Here is a 16522-nt window from a genome sequence, read left to right as displayed (position 1 = left end):
GTGCTCAGGCCCCCTCCACACTTCTGGTTGGCAGTCCCTGAATGCAGGGGCCAGACAGGGGTGGGCAAGGGCAGGATGCACATATGGTCATTTGCACATTTGTGCATCTTCAAAGGATAAGAGAAAAGTTGAAACCTTGTCTAGGTTTGGGAATTTGGAATCACTAAAGTCCAAAAGGCAATAAACTTCATTAGTGCCACCTTGCCACTCACCAAGGAGATAAAATGGAGCCCAGGAGATAAAATACTCAATAGGACCCGGAAATAAGATTTAACGTCATTGTATTTATTAGGTTCTGAAACAATACACATTCACATCCTTTTGAATACAGTACATTTGGCACAATAATGTTTACAATGAAATAACACTAATGAATGGCAAGAGATTAAAATTACATCCCAAAAAGAAAAAAATGTACAAATAAAGTATCACAATACAAAAAAAAATCCCTAAAGTTGAATACATTTTATATTTAGCCAGAATTACTTTGCACATAATTTAAAAAGAGGTAATTTTTAGCCTTCTTTTTTTTTAATGTAAGAATGCATTTTTTTCACCTTTGGAGGAAAAAAAAATTGTTTCCACTTCACAAAGTCCATAATGAGAGAATACAGGAGAACAGCTATCCTTCATATATTTTTTTGGCATTTTTTTTACACTCCCCTCCTTTTTTGTCTCAAAAAAAATAAAAAAGAGTGAGCAAGCTAGTTGGAAAGATTAGAAAGAATCCGCAGAAATGTAATAGTGCGTCTGCTTCCAAACTCTTGTGAAAACCGAAATGAAACAATGAGTATTCAAGGAACAAACAAGCTCTATTCTATAGACTACATAGGATTTGAATCTGCCTGTGTGAGAACTTGACCAGCTTTCAAGCAGGAGGCATCCCAGTCAGCCCAGCTCTGGGGCCTGGAAGGGGGCATCTCTGAGCCAGGCAACCTGCTTGAGTGACTGCTTGGAGCTGTTGGGTAGAATGTATTATTATTTGTCTTCCAACAAAAATGCCAGTTGTCCTGCAGGAAGGGCCCAACCCCTGCTGACATGGGAACATTTTGGACAAGGCCGTTCGGCATGACAGTTTAAGAGCGTGCTTGGTCGTTCAATCATCAGGGTGAAGGAAGCAGAGAAGAAAACAGAGAGCATAGTGACTCGTGAGTAAGATGGGCAGTATTGTCATGTTTTCCTAAAAAATGAGATGACGCCACCATGAAGATGTTTCTGTGCTTGTCCTCAACTCCGGAAGATAGTCTCCCCTTACTATGTCAAGTTACCGAAGATAAATTAAATTAATCTACTGTTCTTCATCTCTTCACTGGTATGCTGAACACACAAGTTGATATAGCATAATATTTGAAATTATAACAAGAACAGATAATAATTACACCTGAGTTTTTTTCAAAAATCAAAACAAAAGAGAAGTGAATGTCATCACTAGTAACCAAGGCCATGACTAGCCAGATGCAAATATGGACACCAGCTCTGTATGGGCTTGAGCTAGTCACCGTCCAAACTTTGAAACAACCATCCAGAACATTCCTTTCTCTTCCCCATCTCTATCAGGACATAATAGAGCACAGGAGAACTATATGTGAGATTTAATATAGCTTAATACATGTTTACATCTTTTAAAATAAACCAAAATGAAATAAACAATATGAAGACCATCCCTCCTCCCGCCCCCCGCCTCCCAGAAAAAGAAAGAAAGAAGGAAACACACCTTATCTCTTGGTAACTTGAACCAATACGCTTACAGAGTATTGCACCTGGACATTATTATAATTATTCTTTCATAGACTAAAGTTTATAATATGCCTGAACATGCAGCAGTTGATACCTCTAAATTCAATGAATTAATTCCACAGGCCTTGCAGCAAACACTATATACAAAAAATCTCAAATGTACAAAAGGCAAAAAGCTTCATTAGTGCCACTTTGCCACTCACAAGTATATATATTCAGGGGCAGCTGGGAAATCCACGTGCAATCGTTGGAATAGATTCCATTCCCTGCTAAGTCAGTTCAGTGAAATAGATAATCCAACGACCTCCGGGAAACATAACACACAAAGCCACAGAGAATCCTTGGAAATCAAAGAACGTAACACTGGTAGCATATCTACAGGAGGTAACATCACATCCATTAAATAGTGTCCACATGAGTTGCCCTTGCATGTCACACAGAAACAGCACTCTGAGAACATCTTGCCACCCTGTCAGTGTTCCAATAAGTCGCTCTTCAATCTCCTGATACCCTCTACATAACCCATGTTTAGCCTCATGCTGCTTGTTCCAAAAGCAGATATTTTATATTTAACTTTACATGTTTAATGTTTAAAAACCACAACACAGTAGTACTATCATTTGGTAGAAGTGCGCAAAAATCACACACTGCTGCAGAAAATAAATACAGTTGATGCTGGGGATTCAGGATGAAACTGGAGAGAGAATCTGGGAGCTGAGTTTTGCTAGAACCCAGGGTCTTGACCACTCTGTGGGGTAGCCATGGAGTTCAGGCAGAACTTGAACAACAAAGAGCTCTACTAGTTTCCTTTTCTCTCAATTCCGAGCCCCCAGGTGCCACGAAAGCATTAAGAGCATACACCGTGGATGATGATTTTCTCATTGTATATTAGCCCTTTAATATCTACCTGTATTAACAATGGAATTTATTTCTTTTGGCCAATTAGAAAGCAAATTTGATAATCTATTTTTGAAATGTTAATAGAGTTCAAATCAAATTTCTTTTTCTATGGAGAGCGATTTCTTCCACAAGATACATGCTTATACAACTTTGGCATGCCCCAAATCTAAAACCAAAGCAAATGACGACGAGCCATTCCAGAGCAAACCAACACAGGGAGCCGATCAGGGTGTCTTCCAACCTCACTCCTTCCTGGGCACGCCTAGAGGGCGCTCACCCTTGGGCTGAAGAAGCACCAGTCTCTTCTCTTCTGGATAGAATGGCAGAGGGTGGCAGGTGGTGGGTGGGGGACTGGAGTGAGGAGAAGCAAGAATTGTCAGGACTCTATGTTCAAAAACAGAGCCAGAGTCTTGCTTGCTTTTTTTCTTCCTTCTTTTCTTTGCAGTAAAAGACTTGAAGTTCCTTCCTTACCAGAAGCCCCCAAGGAGCAAAGCCAGGCTTGCCAACAGACCAAACTCAGCAGTGGGTCCAGTGAACTGCTGAACCTGCACAATTCTGCAGTACTGGTGAGACGAGAATCAAGAGTGCCTTCTGGTCATCAGGTGGAAGTGGGGAGGAGCTGGCCCCGGGGTGAGGGAATGCAATAAATAGAGGGTGGACAAGGGACTGGGCTCTGGGGAGAAGTAGTTCAAGACCATCTGATGGGAAAATAGGAATCTTCCCGCGCCCCTGCTTGCAGCATCACCAAACTTCACTGGGAGCGGCTGCTCAGGGCATCAGGTCTTCACCAAAGTAGGAGAAGCCTTTGAATTCCTCCTGGTTGATCTGCTTCACAATCGCTTCGTCCACGAGTGTGAGTACTGGCTCTTCCCGGGTAAAGTCTTGGTCAAAATTATTGACGTCTCTTTTGGTTTTCTGTGGGGAGATAAGAGAAAGCGCTGATTCTAGGCTGACCTTCCTCCCCAAGGCCCCCCACAGGGAGTGGGCATCGAGCTGACCAGCCTCTTGCCAAAGCAGACCTCTAGCTACTGAGAGCAGACATTGAGCTGTTTCAATGAGGTAACGATGAATGGCCCCAGGACCGAGAGGTGACGGAGGACTTGGAAAGGAAGAATGAGGTCAAGTGAGAAGGAAGAAGGGGTGAGAGGTATGATGGAAAAGCAAGGAAGTGGGATTCCCATAGACTGTGTGTGTGTGCATGTTCGGGCGTTTTCCCTTTTAGCATCTGCCCTAACCCTCTGGCTCCACTGAGTCCTCCCTTTCTGTGATCCAGGGAATGAACTTGAATTGCCCTTCTATGAGCTCTCCAGTGGTCCTTCTTCCATAAAGGTAACCATCACCACCCCCATCACCTTACCATGTCTCCTCTAGATGACGTCTTCTCTGTATGTAGGGGGATGCGTGGAGTAGGGGTTGGGACCATCTTCTGGGAAGCCTGCCTTGATCCTCATCTGCTATCATCCTGAATCCTATTTTGTGCTCCCACATTATTTCTATTATTACACTCAAGACACTGACTTGCAGTGAATTGTTAATGCTTCTGTCCTGTCCATGAGCTCCTTAAAGGCAGAATCCTTGTCTGACTCAACCTTGGGTTCCTAGCAGTCCCCTAAACTAAGCACCTACTGAATGAGTGAATACATCAGCAAGCCCACCACTGACTCTCTAGGTCAGAAGGACCCATACCTAGTTGGAAGCTCAAGTTGCCAAAATTGCGCTTATGGTCTGTGAAGGGGTGGAGGGCAGTGATCAAACAAACTCTGGGTTTTGGAGAAAATCAGGAAGTAAGAATAATTCTCTGCCTCTGGGGGCTCCCTGCTGGGTTGGGGTCAGTATTCCTTTCTAGCACACACTGCAATGGTGAGAAAAACTTTCACAGAATAGTGGGACCTGGCTGAGACTTGAAGAATGAATTACCATCATGTTGGTAGAGATGGGAAGAAGGCACCTTGGCAGAGAGAAAGATGGGAAAAAGGCAGGAGATTGGGAACACGAAAGATGTGTATACACGACAATGGGTTGGTCAATCTGTTTGTGACAGAGTGCAGCATGGGGATGGCGGGAAATAAGGGTGGAGTCTGACTGACAGACCCTCAGCACCAAGTTCCCTCTCCCCTGCCATCCACAGCACAATACTGAGATGACTGAAGGAGCTCCGGCAATATTTTTTCAGACATTGATTAATTGGCATTATCCAGGATTCGTGCCCTGGATGATGGAATAACTCTTGTGGTGACTATTATTATTTGTAGAATAAATATTAACATATGCTATGTTCTATGGAAATCAGTTACCTAAAAATTTAGTGATAGTCTGTGTAAAAAAGTAGTCTTGAGACAAAGCTATATTTTGTACTCTGCTCTGGGAGAGTCATCATGCATGTCAGCAAACGAAAGGATGTGGTGGACACCCTGCAGTCAAGAAGACCTGGCTGATTTGATTAAGGTCAGTCTTCCTCAAACTTCCTCAGACTATATATTTTTATATATATATACACACACACACACATATACATATATATATATATATGTGGACCATTTTATTTAAAGATTCTCTTAGATTCTTTTTTTGATGTGGACCATTCTTGAAGTCTTTATTGAATTTGTTACTGTATTGTTTCTGTTTTATGTTTTGGGTTTTTGGCCATAAGGCATGTGGATCCTGGCTCCCAGACCAGGGGTCGAACCCATACCCCCTGTATTGGAAGGTGAAGTCTTAACTGCGGACTGCCAAGGAAGTCCTTTTTTTTTTTTTTCTTTCCCTAAATAGTTTCTCAATATCTGTCCTGGGAGCGAAGGTCTGCAGAATGTGGTTTGGAAAGTGCCACCTTACAGAGCATCTTCATGTTCATTTGCTTATTGATCTTTGGAACAGGCAGGTGTTATTATCCTGATTTTACAGATGTGGAAACTGTGGCTCACAGAGGTTTCATCACTTGCCCAGAGTCACCCAACTGAGTTCAGAGTGAGGCCAGACTCAAGTCCAGCTCTCAGCATGATGCTTCTCATGGTGCAGAATATTTGGAGAGCTGGACACTGGAGACATGGGAAAACATGGGCAGGCTCAAATGCAACCAGGAGACCTTTAGGTCAAGCTTCTAGGCTGAAGTAAAGCCAGAAAGCCTTGCTAGTAAGCCAGTGTGGTGGGAGAGGGCTGTGGATCAGGGAGAGAGTGGTACACAGTGAGGTGAACTTGGCAGGGGAGTCTGTTTTCAAACTGTCCCAGATTGAGGTCAGAATCAGACAGACACCACGGAGAAGAGATGAGCTAATCTTTCCCATACTGCGCCCCCATCCATCCTGCTTGGCACCTTCTCTCCGGCCTTGAGCCATCAGAGCTCAGTAGGGCTCAGAGGCCTTGGAGGGGGGGACAGAAAGAGGACAGAGGAAAGCCACAGGGACGGAAACAGTACTTGCAGCAGAAGCGGGTGTGTGCCGCCCCTGAGATGAGAAAACTGAGGGGTGGCTCAGCCATTCCTACAGGAGGGCTGGCTCCAGGCAAAAGAGGATGACATGTTCTCCATCTCCAGTGTGTACAGAGCAAAAGGAAAAGGGGGCCCTGCATGGAGAGAGACTTCACAGGGGAACCACAAAGCCCATCTCCACAGTGATGCATGTGGGGCACAGGAGGGCAGCTGCCTGGGGAGAGGGTGTGAAGACTCCTCTCCCAAAGGTCTCTATCACAGGAGCGAGGGGTTTACTTTGATTGAAGAGGGGTAACAGCATGTGGCCCATGGTGCTGGGGGAGGAGCAGGATGGGGAAGAAGGCGACGGCAGCACGGGAAGCACCAAGTATCATCCCAGTGGGGGCAGAAGGAGAGGGAGCTGGTGAGGAGGACTGGCAGAGAATAGGGCAGAAGGGAAACTCAGTTTGAGCACCACTGATGGTGGGCTATATCCAGGACCTTTCAGGGGCAGGATCCCCTCCTTCCAGCCTCCTCTGCACTGGTCACTAATGGAGGAGGGGGGCTGGTGTATAGGGAACCTCGGGACATTTGTAAAGGCTTTGGCATTGACTCCCCTGTTTAATTTCTTGTGCTTCACCTTTCAATCATTTGAGTCCACTAGTCATGGAAACTGGTTTCATTTTCTGAGGTCAACTGAGTATAGTGATGGAGCTACGTTTCATAGGACGTCTGAAAGTCCCAACTTGCTGACTGCCTACCAGGGAACCAGGCTCAGTCAACACAGCTAGGGACATCTTTTTCCAGGTGCATGGTGAGCTGGCTTGGGGAGCAATCAAGCTCAGCTCTGGGCTTTCCAGGGGAACCAGAATCATTGGTGGCATGCGCGCGAGTATGCCATTCTTCAAGAACTCTATGGAAGAACCTACTTGGCTCATGCACCCCTTATGCTACCTGGTCCAGGCCTTATTTCCCTTGGAGACATCTTAGATCCTTGTCAGTTATTCATTTCCATTCATATAACTTACAGTTTCTGACAATTAATTAACCTTAGAGGCTTGGGAGGTTTTCCAGAGCAAGTATTTCTGAGGAAACCCATCCCATGTTAATAGCATGTAGGCAGCCTCACATCCTCACATTTAGAGGACTGGGAACTATATCCTTTACTCACTGGTTTCACTCATTGGAAAGCTGCTGTTCCCTTAAAGAGCAGGTACAGGACTCATCTCCAGGGTTCTGACGGACAAAGTCCCTGTTTACCTGGATCTTCAGTCATCCCATTTGCCTCCCTTCATGTCTACACACCTGACTCAGCCCCCACCACACAGCCTGAGAGGCGACACTGGGACAGGGAACAGTCATCTAACTCTTCACACGTTGTCTCCTCCATGAAGCCCTTCCCACACCCTCTGGACCACATGGAGGGGACACCACATGGAGGAGGAGAAAGCACTGGCTGACCTCCCATCTTGGTACCGTCCCTTTCCTGGTTTGATGACATTGTGAAGGAAACCTCTTTGAGCCTGGGTCTTTCATCTGTAAAATGGGGGTGGTCCCAGGAGCCCTACAATAGCCTTGAGGACTGAATTAGATGCCAGATGTGCGGCGCCTCAGTGCAAATCCTGACACACAGTGGGTACCCAATAAATGTGAGCTCCTACCCTCTTAGTCTTAGCACCACGTGCCTTGGGCATGGCTCACGCTCAGCGTGGCTGGATCTCCAGCGTAGCCCATGGGCGCCATGAGCTTTGGAGTGCAGGGCTGCCTTGGGCATGCTTCATGCTCAGCGTGGCTGGATCTCCAGCGCAGCCCATGAGTGCCATGAGCTTTGGAGTGCAGGGCTGCCTTGGGCATGCCTCACGCTCAGCATGGCTGGATCTCCAGCGCAGCCCATGGGCACCATGAGCTTTGGAGTGCAGGGCCTGAGCTCACACTTCTCTGTGTGCTTTCAAATTCTGAACTAGTGCTGAGCCAGGGCCTGCCTGGACATCCTGGTCTTCCTCTAGCCACTGAGATTCTTCCAACAGTGCCCTACTGCTCTCGGAAAAAGCACCAGTTTCTTAATCACTTCCAAGGCCCTCTGGGATCTGGTCCCTGCTCACTTATCCAGTTTTATCTCCTAGGCCCTAGGGAACTGTGAAGTTTTTTGGATGCACTGGCTTCTTCCTGCAACCGAGCCTTTGATCAGCCAGTCCTCTGCCTGGAGCACCCTCTCCCCTCTTTAACTTCTGCCCCGTGTCCTCGTCACCTAGCTGACTTCTGCTCACCTTTTCCATCTTGGCTTAGATATCCTGCCTTCAGGAAAACTTCTGTCTCTCCAGGTCTCTTCTTGGGGTCCTGTCATCTCCTCTAACTTTTATCACAGCACTTGCCACCCTGGGTGTCCACCTCCTTTTGTGATTAACCTGTGAGCTCCTGGGGGCAGGGATCAGGTTGAACTCAATGTTCCATCCCCAGGCTGGTGCACTGCCTGGCACATAGTGAGCGCTCAATAAATAACCGAGAAGAAACATTGAGTGCGTGTCTCTTGCTACCACTTTATCTAAAGCCACTGAAGTGATCTGGACCTGAGGCACTCTTGTGCCAGTGGGTGTTTTTGTTTAGAGAAGGCTGAGGACTGACTCACAAAGAGCCCCGAGCAGGGTGCCCTTGCCCATGGCAGCTCCACAGGGCCCTGAGAAAGCGGCCGGTATAGGCCTGGTTAGTAGGGTGTCTTCTGCCATCAGCAGCCAGCCTGGGCCACTAAAGTTCTTCAGTTGCTGGTATGAGACAGAAATGGAATGAACCAGGGTTTGGGCAAATCCCATCGAGACAGATAGGCTAAGAGAAGTTTGGGGATTTTGTGGCTATGTCCCTAACCCCCGCTATTGGTGTCAGGGGAAAACAACACTCCTCTTCCCTTTGGCTTCCTTCAGAAGTCAGGTCTTGGATCTGAGAGGTCTAGGGCTGACCTGGGGGAGAGCACACTTCTCGCATCTGCAGTGGGGGAGTGAGGCAGTGCTTATGGAGACAGAGTTATAGGTCACTCTAGAGTCTTCTGAGAAATCGCATCTGAGAGGCAAAGCTGGTGACCTGTCTGTTAAATCACCCTGAGGCCGTGGAGGGCCGGAGGCTCAACCAGCTGTGCGGATGGGGCAGGCTGCCTGCATGCTTGCTTCCTGTCTGGCTGGCGCAGTTCTTTCAGAGCCCTCACTGAACTGAAATCATAAACACAAGCTTTCAGAGAAGCCAGTGATTTCTGCTTCTGTCTTCATCTGATTATGAGGAGATAACAGATGACTTTGTTCTAAAGTGCTGAGAAAACTCCCTGGTCTTACAGGCCGGGGCATGGGGCTATAGGCACCGTGCTGGTCCCAGACCACCTCTTCATCTCTGCCTGGCATGACAGCAAGGGCACATGGGCAATAGAGTGACCACAAGCCAGGGGCCTGGCCCATGAGTGCAACAAGAGCCTGGGAGACAGACTATTCCTGGGGAGACGCGTCGTCTCAATGTGGTGTCCAAGAACCCAGCTTTCAGGTTCCAGCTCCCTCTTGAGTCTCCCAGCCTCCAGCCTCCCTCCAGCTCACCCTCCTTTCCCAGTCCCTGCAACACTTTCTGGAACATGCATTTTTTCCCCCTCCTCCTAATATTTTTATGTGTGTCACATTTTCCTTTCATATCCCTCAAGGTACCTGCTGCAAAGCAGGTCACACAGCAATCCCTTCATATTCATTTGCTCAAAATCCTTTTACTCACCATAAAAGTCAAACTCAAAATGCCTCCTAGCTTTGCAGTGTCCCAGTATGCTTATCTAAGCTCTATTTTCTTTGAAATGTCAATATGCTTATCTAAGCTCTATTTTCTTCTTTTAAATATCCTCAAAGAAAAAGGAAACATATAAATAATTAGAATGCTTGCTCAATATCAATTAACTAGATCTTTAGATATACATATGTATATGTATTTAGTTCAGTTCAGTTCAGTCGCTCAGTTGTGTCCGACTCTTTGCGACCCCATGAACTGCAGCACGCCAGGCCGCCCTGTCCATTACCAACTCCCAGAGTCCACCCAAACCCATGTCCATTGAGTCAGTATTAATTAAGCCCATATATTTTCAGAGTATATATGCATATCTTTATACACATGTTCACCTGTGAAGTTAGATGAAATAGGAATGTAAAACTGCATAGTGTCTTGCCTGACAAAAATAGAGTTGGGACACAAATTCAAGTTAACTATCATTTGCCTAGAAATTTCTCTCAACATATTCTTCTATCCCTTTCCTGATTTTCCTTATAGAAAACAGAGTAAGACACACAGAGGGCTGCCAGTGGAACCTTTCACAGCACCTATCTTGCCAGGGAGGTGCTCTACCATCCTTTAATCCATTTCCTTCTTAGAGTGTGGTGGCCAGAACTGATGGCTTGATCCTTGTCTCTGTGTTCTGAGCAATGCTAAGGGCAGCCAGTTTCTACTTGGTGGAAACCCTCAAACCACTGTCTAAGATAGTGTCAGTGATTTATCACTTATGGAGTAACTGTGATAACACAGTGATGCTCTGACAGCTTTACCAATCCAGTCTAACCTTGAATGACTTGAACTGTGTCTCCCTCAAAAGCTATGTTGAAATTCTAAGCACCAGCACCTCAGCCTTATTTGGAAATAAAGTCTTTGAAAATGTAATCCAATTGAGATGAGGTCATCAGGGTAGGGCCTAATTCAGCATGACTGGTGTCCTTATAAGAAGGGGAAATTTGGACACAGAGCTCAGACATGTACAGCGGGAGGACCTGATGAAGAGACACTGGGAGAACGCATGTGAAGAGTGGAGGGATGTGGCCACAAGCCAAGGGACATCTGGCGCCACCAGAAGCTGACAGAGGCAAGGAAGTCTTCCTTCCCCTGCAGGTTTCAGGGGGAAACCTGATCTGCAGGCGCCTAGATCAAAGACTTCTCACCCAGAACGATAACATTTCTGTTGCTGTAAGCCACCAGTGTGTGGTACTTCACGGTAGCCCCTGGAAACTAACACAAACCCCAATCTTCTGAAATAGATTTTTCACATCTGAATGTCACCCTTGATATTTAACCTTGATTTCCTCTTAAGATTACCACAAATAACGATTCTGTGATTCACTTTTCTGGATCTCAGTTTCTTTACCAAGAAAGTGCTGGATCATCGAAAAAGCAAGAGAGTTCCAGAAAAACATCTATTTCTGCTTTATTGACTATGCCAAAGCCTTTGACTGTGTGGATCACAATAAACTGTGGAAAATTCTGAAAGAGATGGGAATACCAGACCACCTGACCTGCCGCTTGAGAAACCTATATGCAGGTCAGGAAGTAACAGTTGTAACTGGACATGGAACAACAGACTGGTTCCAAATAGGAAAAGGAGTACGTCAAGGCTGTATATTATCACCCTGTTTATTTAACTTATATGCAGAGTACATCATGAGAAACGCTGGGCTGGAAGAAGCACACGCTGGAATCAAGATTGCCGGGAGAAATATCAATAACCTCAGATATTCAGATGACACCACCCTTATGGCAGAAAGTGAAAAGGAACTAAAGAGCCTCTTGATGAAAGTGAAAGAGGAGAGTGAAAAAGTTGGCTTAAAACTCAACATTCAGAAAATGAAGATTATGGCAACTGGTCGCATCACTTCATGGCAAATAGATGGGGAAACAGTGGAAACAGTGTCAGACTTTATTTTTTGGGGCTCCAAAATCACTGCAGATGGTGACTGCAGCCATGAAATTAAAAGACACTTACTTCATGGAAGGAAGGTTATGACCAAGCTAGATAGCATATTGAAAAGCAGAGACATTACTTTGCCAACAAAGGTCCGTCTAGTCAAGGCTATGGTTTTTCCAGTAGTCATGTATGGATGTGAGAGTCGGACTGTAAAGAAAGCTGAGCCCCGAAGAATTGATGCTTTTGAACTGTGGTGTTGGAGAAGACTCTTGAGAGTCCCTTGGACTGCAAGGAGATCCAACCTAGTCCATTCTGAAGATCAGTCCTGGGTGTTCTTTGGAAGGAATGATGCTAAAGCTGAAACTCCAGTACTTTGGCCACCTCATGCGAAGAGTTGACTCATTGGAAAAGACTCTGATGCTGGGATGGATTGAGGGCAGGAGGAGAAGGGGATGACAGAGGATGAGATGGCTGGATGCCATCACTGACTCGATGGACGTGAGTCTGAGTGAACTCCAGGAGTTGTTGATGGACAGGGAGGCCTGGCGTGCTGCGATTCATGGGGTCGCAAAGAGTCGGACACGACTGAGCGACTGAACTGAACTGAACTGGGGATAATAAATCTACCGAGCTTGCTGATTGCATGACAGCATAAAAGTAAACCTCATGTAAACTAGAGTTTCCTTTAGAAAGTATTATATGAATGTCATTTTAATTCTGTCATCTAACTCATCTGCCATATCCTTCCGCTTTAAGTTGTTTTGACCGGGACCATTTTTAAAGTCTTTACTGAATTTGCTGCAATATTGTTTCTGTTCCATGTTTTGCTTTTTTTGGCTGCAAGGCCTATGGGATCTTAGCTCCTCCACCAGGGATCGAACCCCTACCCCCTTCACCTAGAAGGTGAAGTCTTAACCACTGGACTGCCAGGGAAGCCCCCTCCTTCAGCTTTTTGTCAACCTAAAATCTGACTGCCATGCCTCCCCTCTCTCTATCAAGATGCATATAAAAATATTGCATAAGGTAAGTTCAGGCTCAGAACCCTGTGACCTGCCCTCTACAAGCAGCCCTCTCATAAAGCTGACAGAACCAGTCTCACCAACACACTTTGCGGGTATGGTTGTTAAATTCATTGTTAATCAACCAGCCATGGTCACTTTTTCCATCTGGTTCAGGAAGATGATATCAGAGAGTTTCAACTGTTTTGCTGGAATAAAGATAGACAATGCCTGCAGCATTTGTCTGATCTATTAGTCTGGAAATGAAGTTAACTGGCTCCCAGCAATTATCATTTTCCCCTAAGTGTCCACAAACCATCTTCTCATAAAACCTCGTAGAAATCTGCTTTAATCACATCCATCTCAGAGTATCCCAAATGTCATTTTCTCTCTTTTTGAATACTGGGAGCCTGTTTGCCCATCTCCCATCATTTGGTACCACTGCTCTATTCTGTCAAATCCCAACCACCAAACAGTGGGCATGGTTAATTCTTTGCCAACCTGAGAGATAACTCACCTGGGCCTCTGAGATGGCTTTTAACCTCAGCTGCATAACAGAACCACCAGGGAACTTTAAATGAAAGTAATGCTACCCCCATCCCAGAGATTCAGTGTAACTGCTCTAGGATCTGGCCTGGGTGAGTTATAGCTCCCATCTGACTTCATTAGATATAATTCATTAATCTACTTCACATGGGTTTCAGTTCACCTAACAGTGGTTTCTGCCCTAATCTTTGTACAATGAAGATATTTCTCTTTGGGAAAAATTAGAAGCAAAATAACAGCCTTGTTATTTGTCCTTGTTTTCTCCACCCTGCCGGTGCATCAGAAACAAACAGGCATCTCTATGGACACCTGGGTTTCAACTCCTATCTCGTGAACTGGAATGTCCAGGGGTGGGGCCCAGACCTGGTTTTTTTGTTTTTCTTTTTTTAAGCTCTGTGAATGATTCTGATGTGCATCCTGGCCAAGCCCCTCTGTATAAAGATCAGTGGATCTTTCTTTCTTCTTTTTCTTAGTTTCAAAAGACTACTTTGTTGTCGGAAAGCCTATTTAGGGGCCTAACTGTTCTGATTCAGCTTCCCCTCAAGGTCACACAATATACTAGCATTCCTTCTCAATTCCATGCTATTTCTCACTTAGTTTATATTGATTGCTCTTTATAAAATCGGGACACATAAGAGTCTACCGGCAAGCCACACTAGTCTCTTTAGATATTGCCCTCTGAGAGGCAGAATAACCTAGTGAGTTAGCATGCATGTTAAACTTTATGGTCTTTGGTAAATCATGCAGTCTCCCTTGTACCTCCATTTCCTCATCTGTAAAATGGGGATATTAGTAGTCCTCATATACTTGTTATAAGGATAAGTGAAATAATGCTTTTAAGTGATGAGAACGGTACCCAGCAGAGAGTAAATATAAATTATTAGTAATGCTTCTTTGTCAATATTGATCCAACAGTATGAGGAGAACAAACAGCATCATTTTTTGGATGATCCTTGATCTCACGTCATAGAATAATCATCGTTTTACTAGGGCAACCAGCGTGCGTTCATTTCCTACATAATCCAAACACTAGAACTCACCAGTCTACTCTCAAAAGCTAAGAGCCGGAAGTGTGGCCCACCCTAAAGGACCTTCCTGAATCTTTTATTGCCTTCCGACCCTTGTTGGTTTTTCCTCATTTTCACTGCATTTCCATTTACAGTATGTGCTTTTATACATCCTGGTGGGCTATCTTTAAACTTTCTGGAATAAAGTGAGATAAGAAAAACAAAAAGGAAGAAAGAAGATGAATTTTACTTCCAGCACTGCTGGCTGTGACATCATCTATCCTGTTCTCTGTAATGAGCAGGGGTGTGTGTGTCCACAGGGAGCTGTAGAGACAGGGGAAGGTGTGCAGTGCATGCCTCACCCGCTGATGCTGCCTTCAAGAACACAGACCCTCCCTTTCCAGGTTCTGAATTCCCAACAAATGACCCAGATACATTTTAATGCTGGATTTCCTAATTTTTGCCAACTAAGTCGATTAAAAAATAGAGTAGCCTGGCTGAATGGGTTGAACAGTCCTCCAGTTTGTGACCTCTATTTAGTAAAGTTGTTTCCACCTTTTAGGGGAAGAGAAGATCAAGACCCATTTGCTTTTTAAGCACAAATGATTAGCTTCATGGCATTTAAAAGTAGGAAGCCACTTGGTCCCTGGCCATTCTCTGGTCCACTGGAGACAGTCATGGCAGCATGCTGACCTCTGTGGCTGGCACACAGAAATGAGGAGCCACCCAAGTGCCAGGTCAAATGCCTCCACCCCCATAATCTGGTCCACAGCCTCATCTAAACTTTGTCTGAGGGAAAGTGGCTTCATTCCTGAGTGAATATAAATTATTTAAATGCATTTTTTACTTTTTTATTTAAATTTTTTATTTTATATTGGAGTATAGTCGAGTAATAATGTTGTGATAGTTTCAGGTGAGCAGCAGAGCAACTCAGCCATACTTATACATGTATCCAATCTCCCCCCAAACTCCTCTCCCATCCAGGCTGCCACCTAACATTGAGCAGAGTTCCCTGTGTTACACAGTAGGTCCTTGCTGAGTATCGATTTTAAATATATAAATGTATTATTATTTTTTTAGTGGACGAAGTCTCTCAGACCATCAGGCACTCTGAACAACCAACTACAGTTGAATTCTATCAAACCCACTGCACGATGGAATTCAACCATTTCCCCCTCTCATTATTGTTTGCCAGACTATAAAAAAATAAATCCACATTTTTTACAAATTCTATTTGAAGAGTTGCATGGGAAACTCCTATCAGCTACCACTAACTTCCTCCCTCACACCTAGCTAATACCTCAGTGATCAAAGGAGTTTAGCCAACTACAATTTGTCTATAAACTGGGGGTTTATAGGGGTGTATAGACTCAGTCTATAGACTAATGCTGAAGTTCGAATACTTTGGCCATCTTATGTGAAGAGTTGACTCATTGGAAAAGACCCTGATGCTAGGAAAGACTGAAGTTAAAAAGGAGAAGAAGGTGGCAGAGGATGAGAGGGCTAGATAGCATCACTAACACAATGGACACGAATTTGAGCAAACTCCGGGAGATAGTGAAGGAGAGGGAAGCCTCGCGTGCTGCAGTCCACGAGGTCACAAAGCGTGGACATGACTTGGCAACTGAACAACAATAGACTCAGTCCTCTGTGCTCTCCTTTACAGGGAAGGGCAGTTATCCCCGTTATAAAGAAGTTGTTACCAAACTTGGAACACTTGCTACGGTGCTTTTAAAACAAAATTATGGGACAACTACTTGAAGGTTATTTGGAAGTCAGGGGCCAGTTTGGAAACCTACAGAAGCTTGAAAGGGGCCCCCAAGACACAACTCCCTGTACCCCTTGCTCCCACAGAAGCAGGGAACGTGGTCCTTGATCAAGTGGGGAGTTTGTTGAGGTGACTTTCAAAGCTGCTTCTACCTTAAATTCCATGGCTCAATCATTTAAAGTAAGGTATTTCAAGCAAGACTTCTTGACCTGGGTTCCCGCTCCCAGGGCATGAGTGGCACATTTTCTGTGAGGGGCCAGTTAGTGACTATTTTAGGCTGTGTGGGCCGTGGGGCCTCTGTCACACCCACCCGCCTCTGCTGTGTGTCTCAGAAGTGGCCCTAGACGAGGTGTCAGTAGTGACCAGGCGTGGCTGCGTCCCAGGAACACTTTATTTATGGACACAGACATTTGAACTTCTTATAATGGCCAAGTGTCACCCAGCATTCTTCCTCAACCGCTGAAGAAAAATGTAAAGCCCATT

At 45.2% G+C, this 16522-nt stretch overlaps 1 protein-coding gene across 3 annotated transcripts in view; it reads right to left on the bottom strand.

Annotated features, from left to right (window-relative positions):
• Positions 1-264: 264 nt before the first annotated feature.
• PRKCE (protein kinase C epsilon) overlaps positions 265-16522 on the bottom strand; it is a 542457-nt gene continuing 526199 nt past the window's right edge. For all 3 annotated transcript variants that reach the window (XM_024998410.2, XM_005212581.5, NM_001111120.3), the window contains one exon: positions 265-3552. In XM_024998410.2, coding sequence (XP_024854178.1) covers positions 3406-3552 — 147 coding nt within the window. In that variant the 3' untranslated portion in view covers positions 265-3405. The remainder of the gene's footprint in view (positions 3553-16522) is intronic.

Source organism: Bos taurus, chromosome 11, assembly GCF_002263795.3.
Source record: "Bos taurus isolate L1 Dominette 01449 registration number 42190680 breed Hereford chromosome 11, ARS-UCD2.0, whole genome shotgun sequence".
Lineage (NCBI taxonomy): Eukaryota > Metazoa > Chordata > Mammalia > Artiodactyla > Bovidae > Bos > Bos taurus.
The sequence above is the reverse complement of the archived record's forward strand: the minus strand, read 5'-3'. Positions and strand labels throughout refer to the sequence as shown.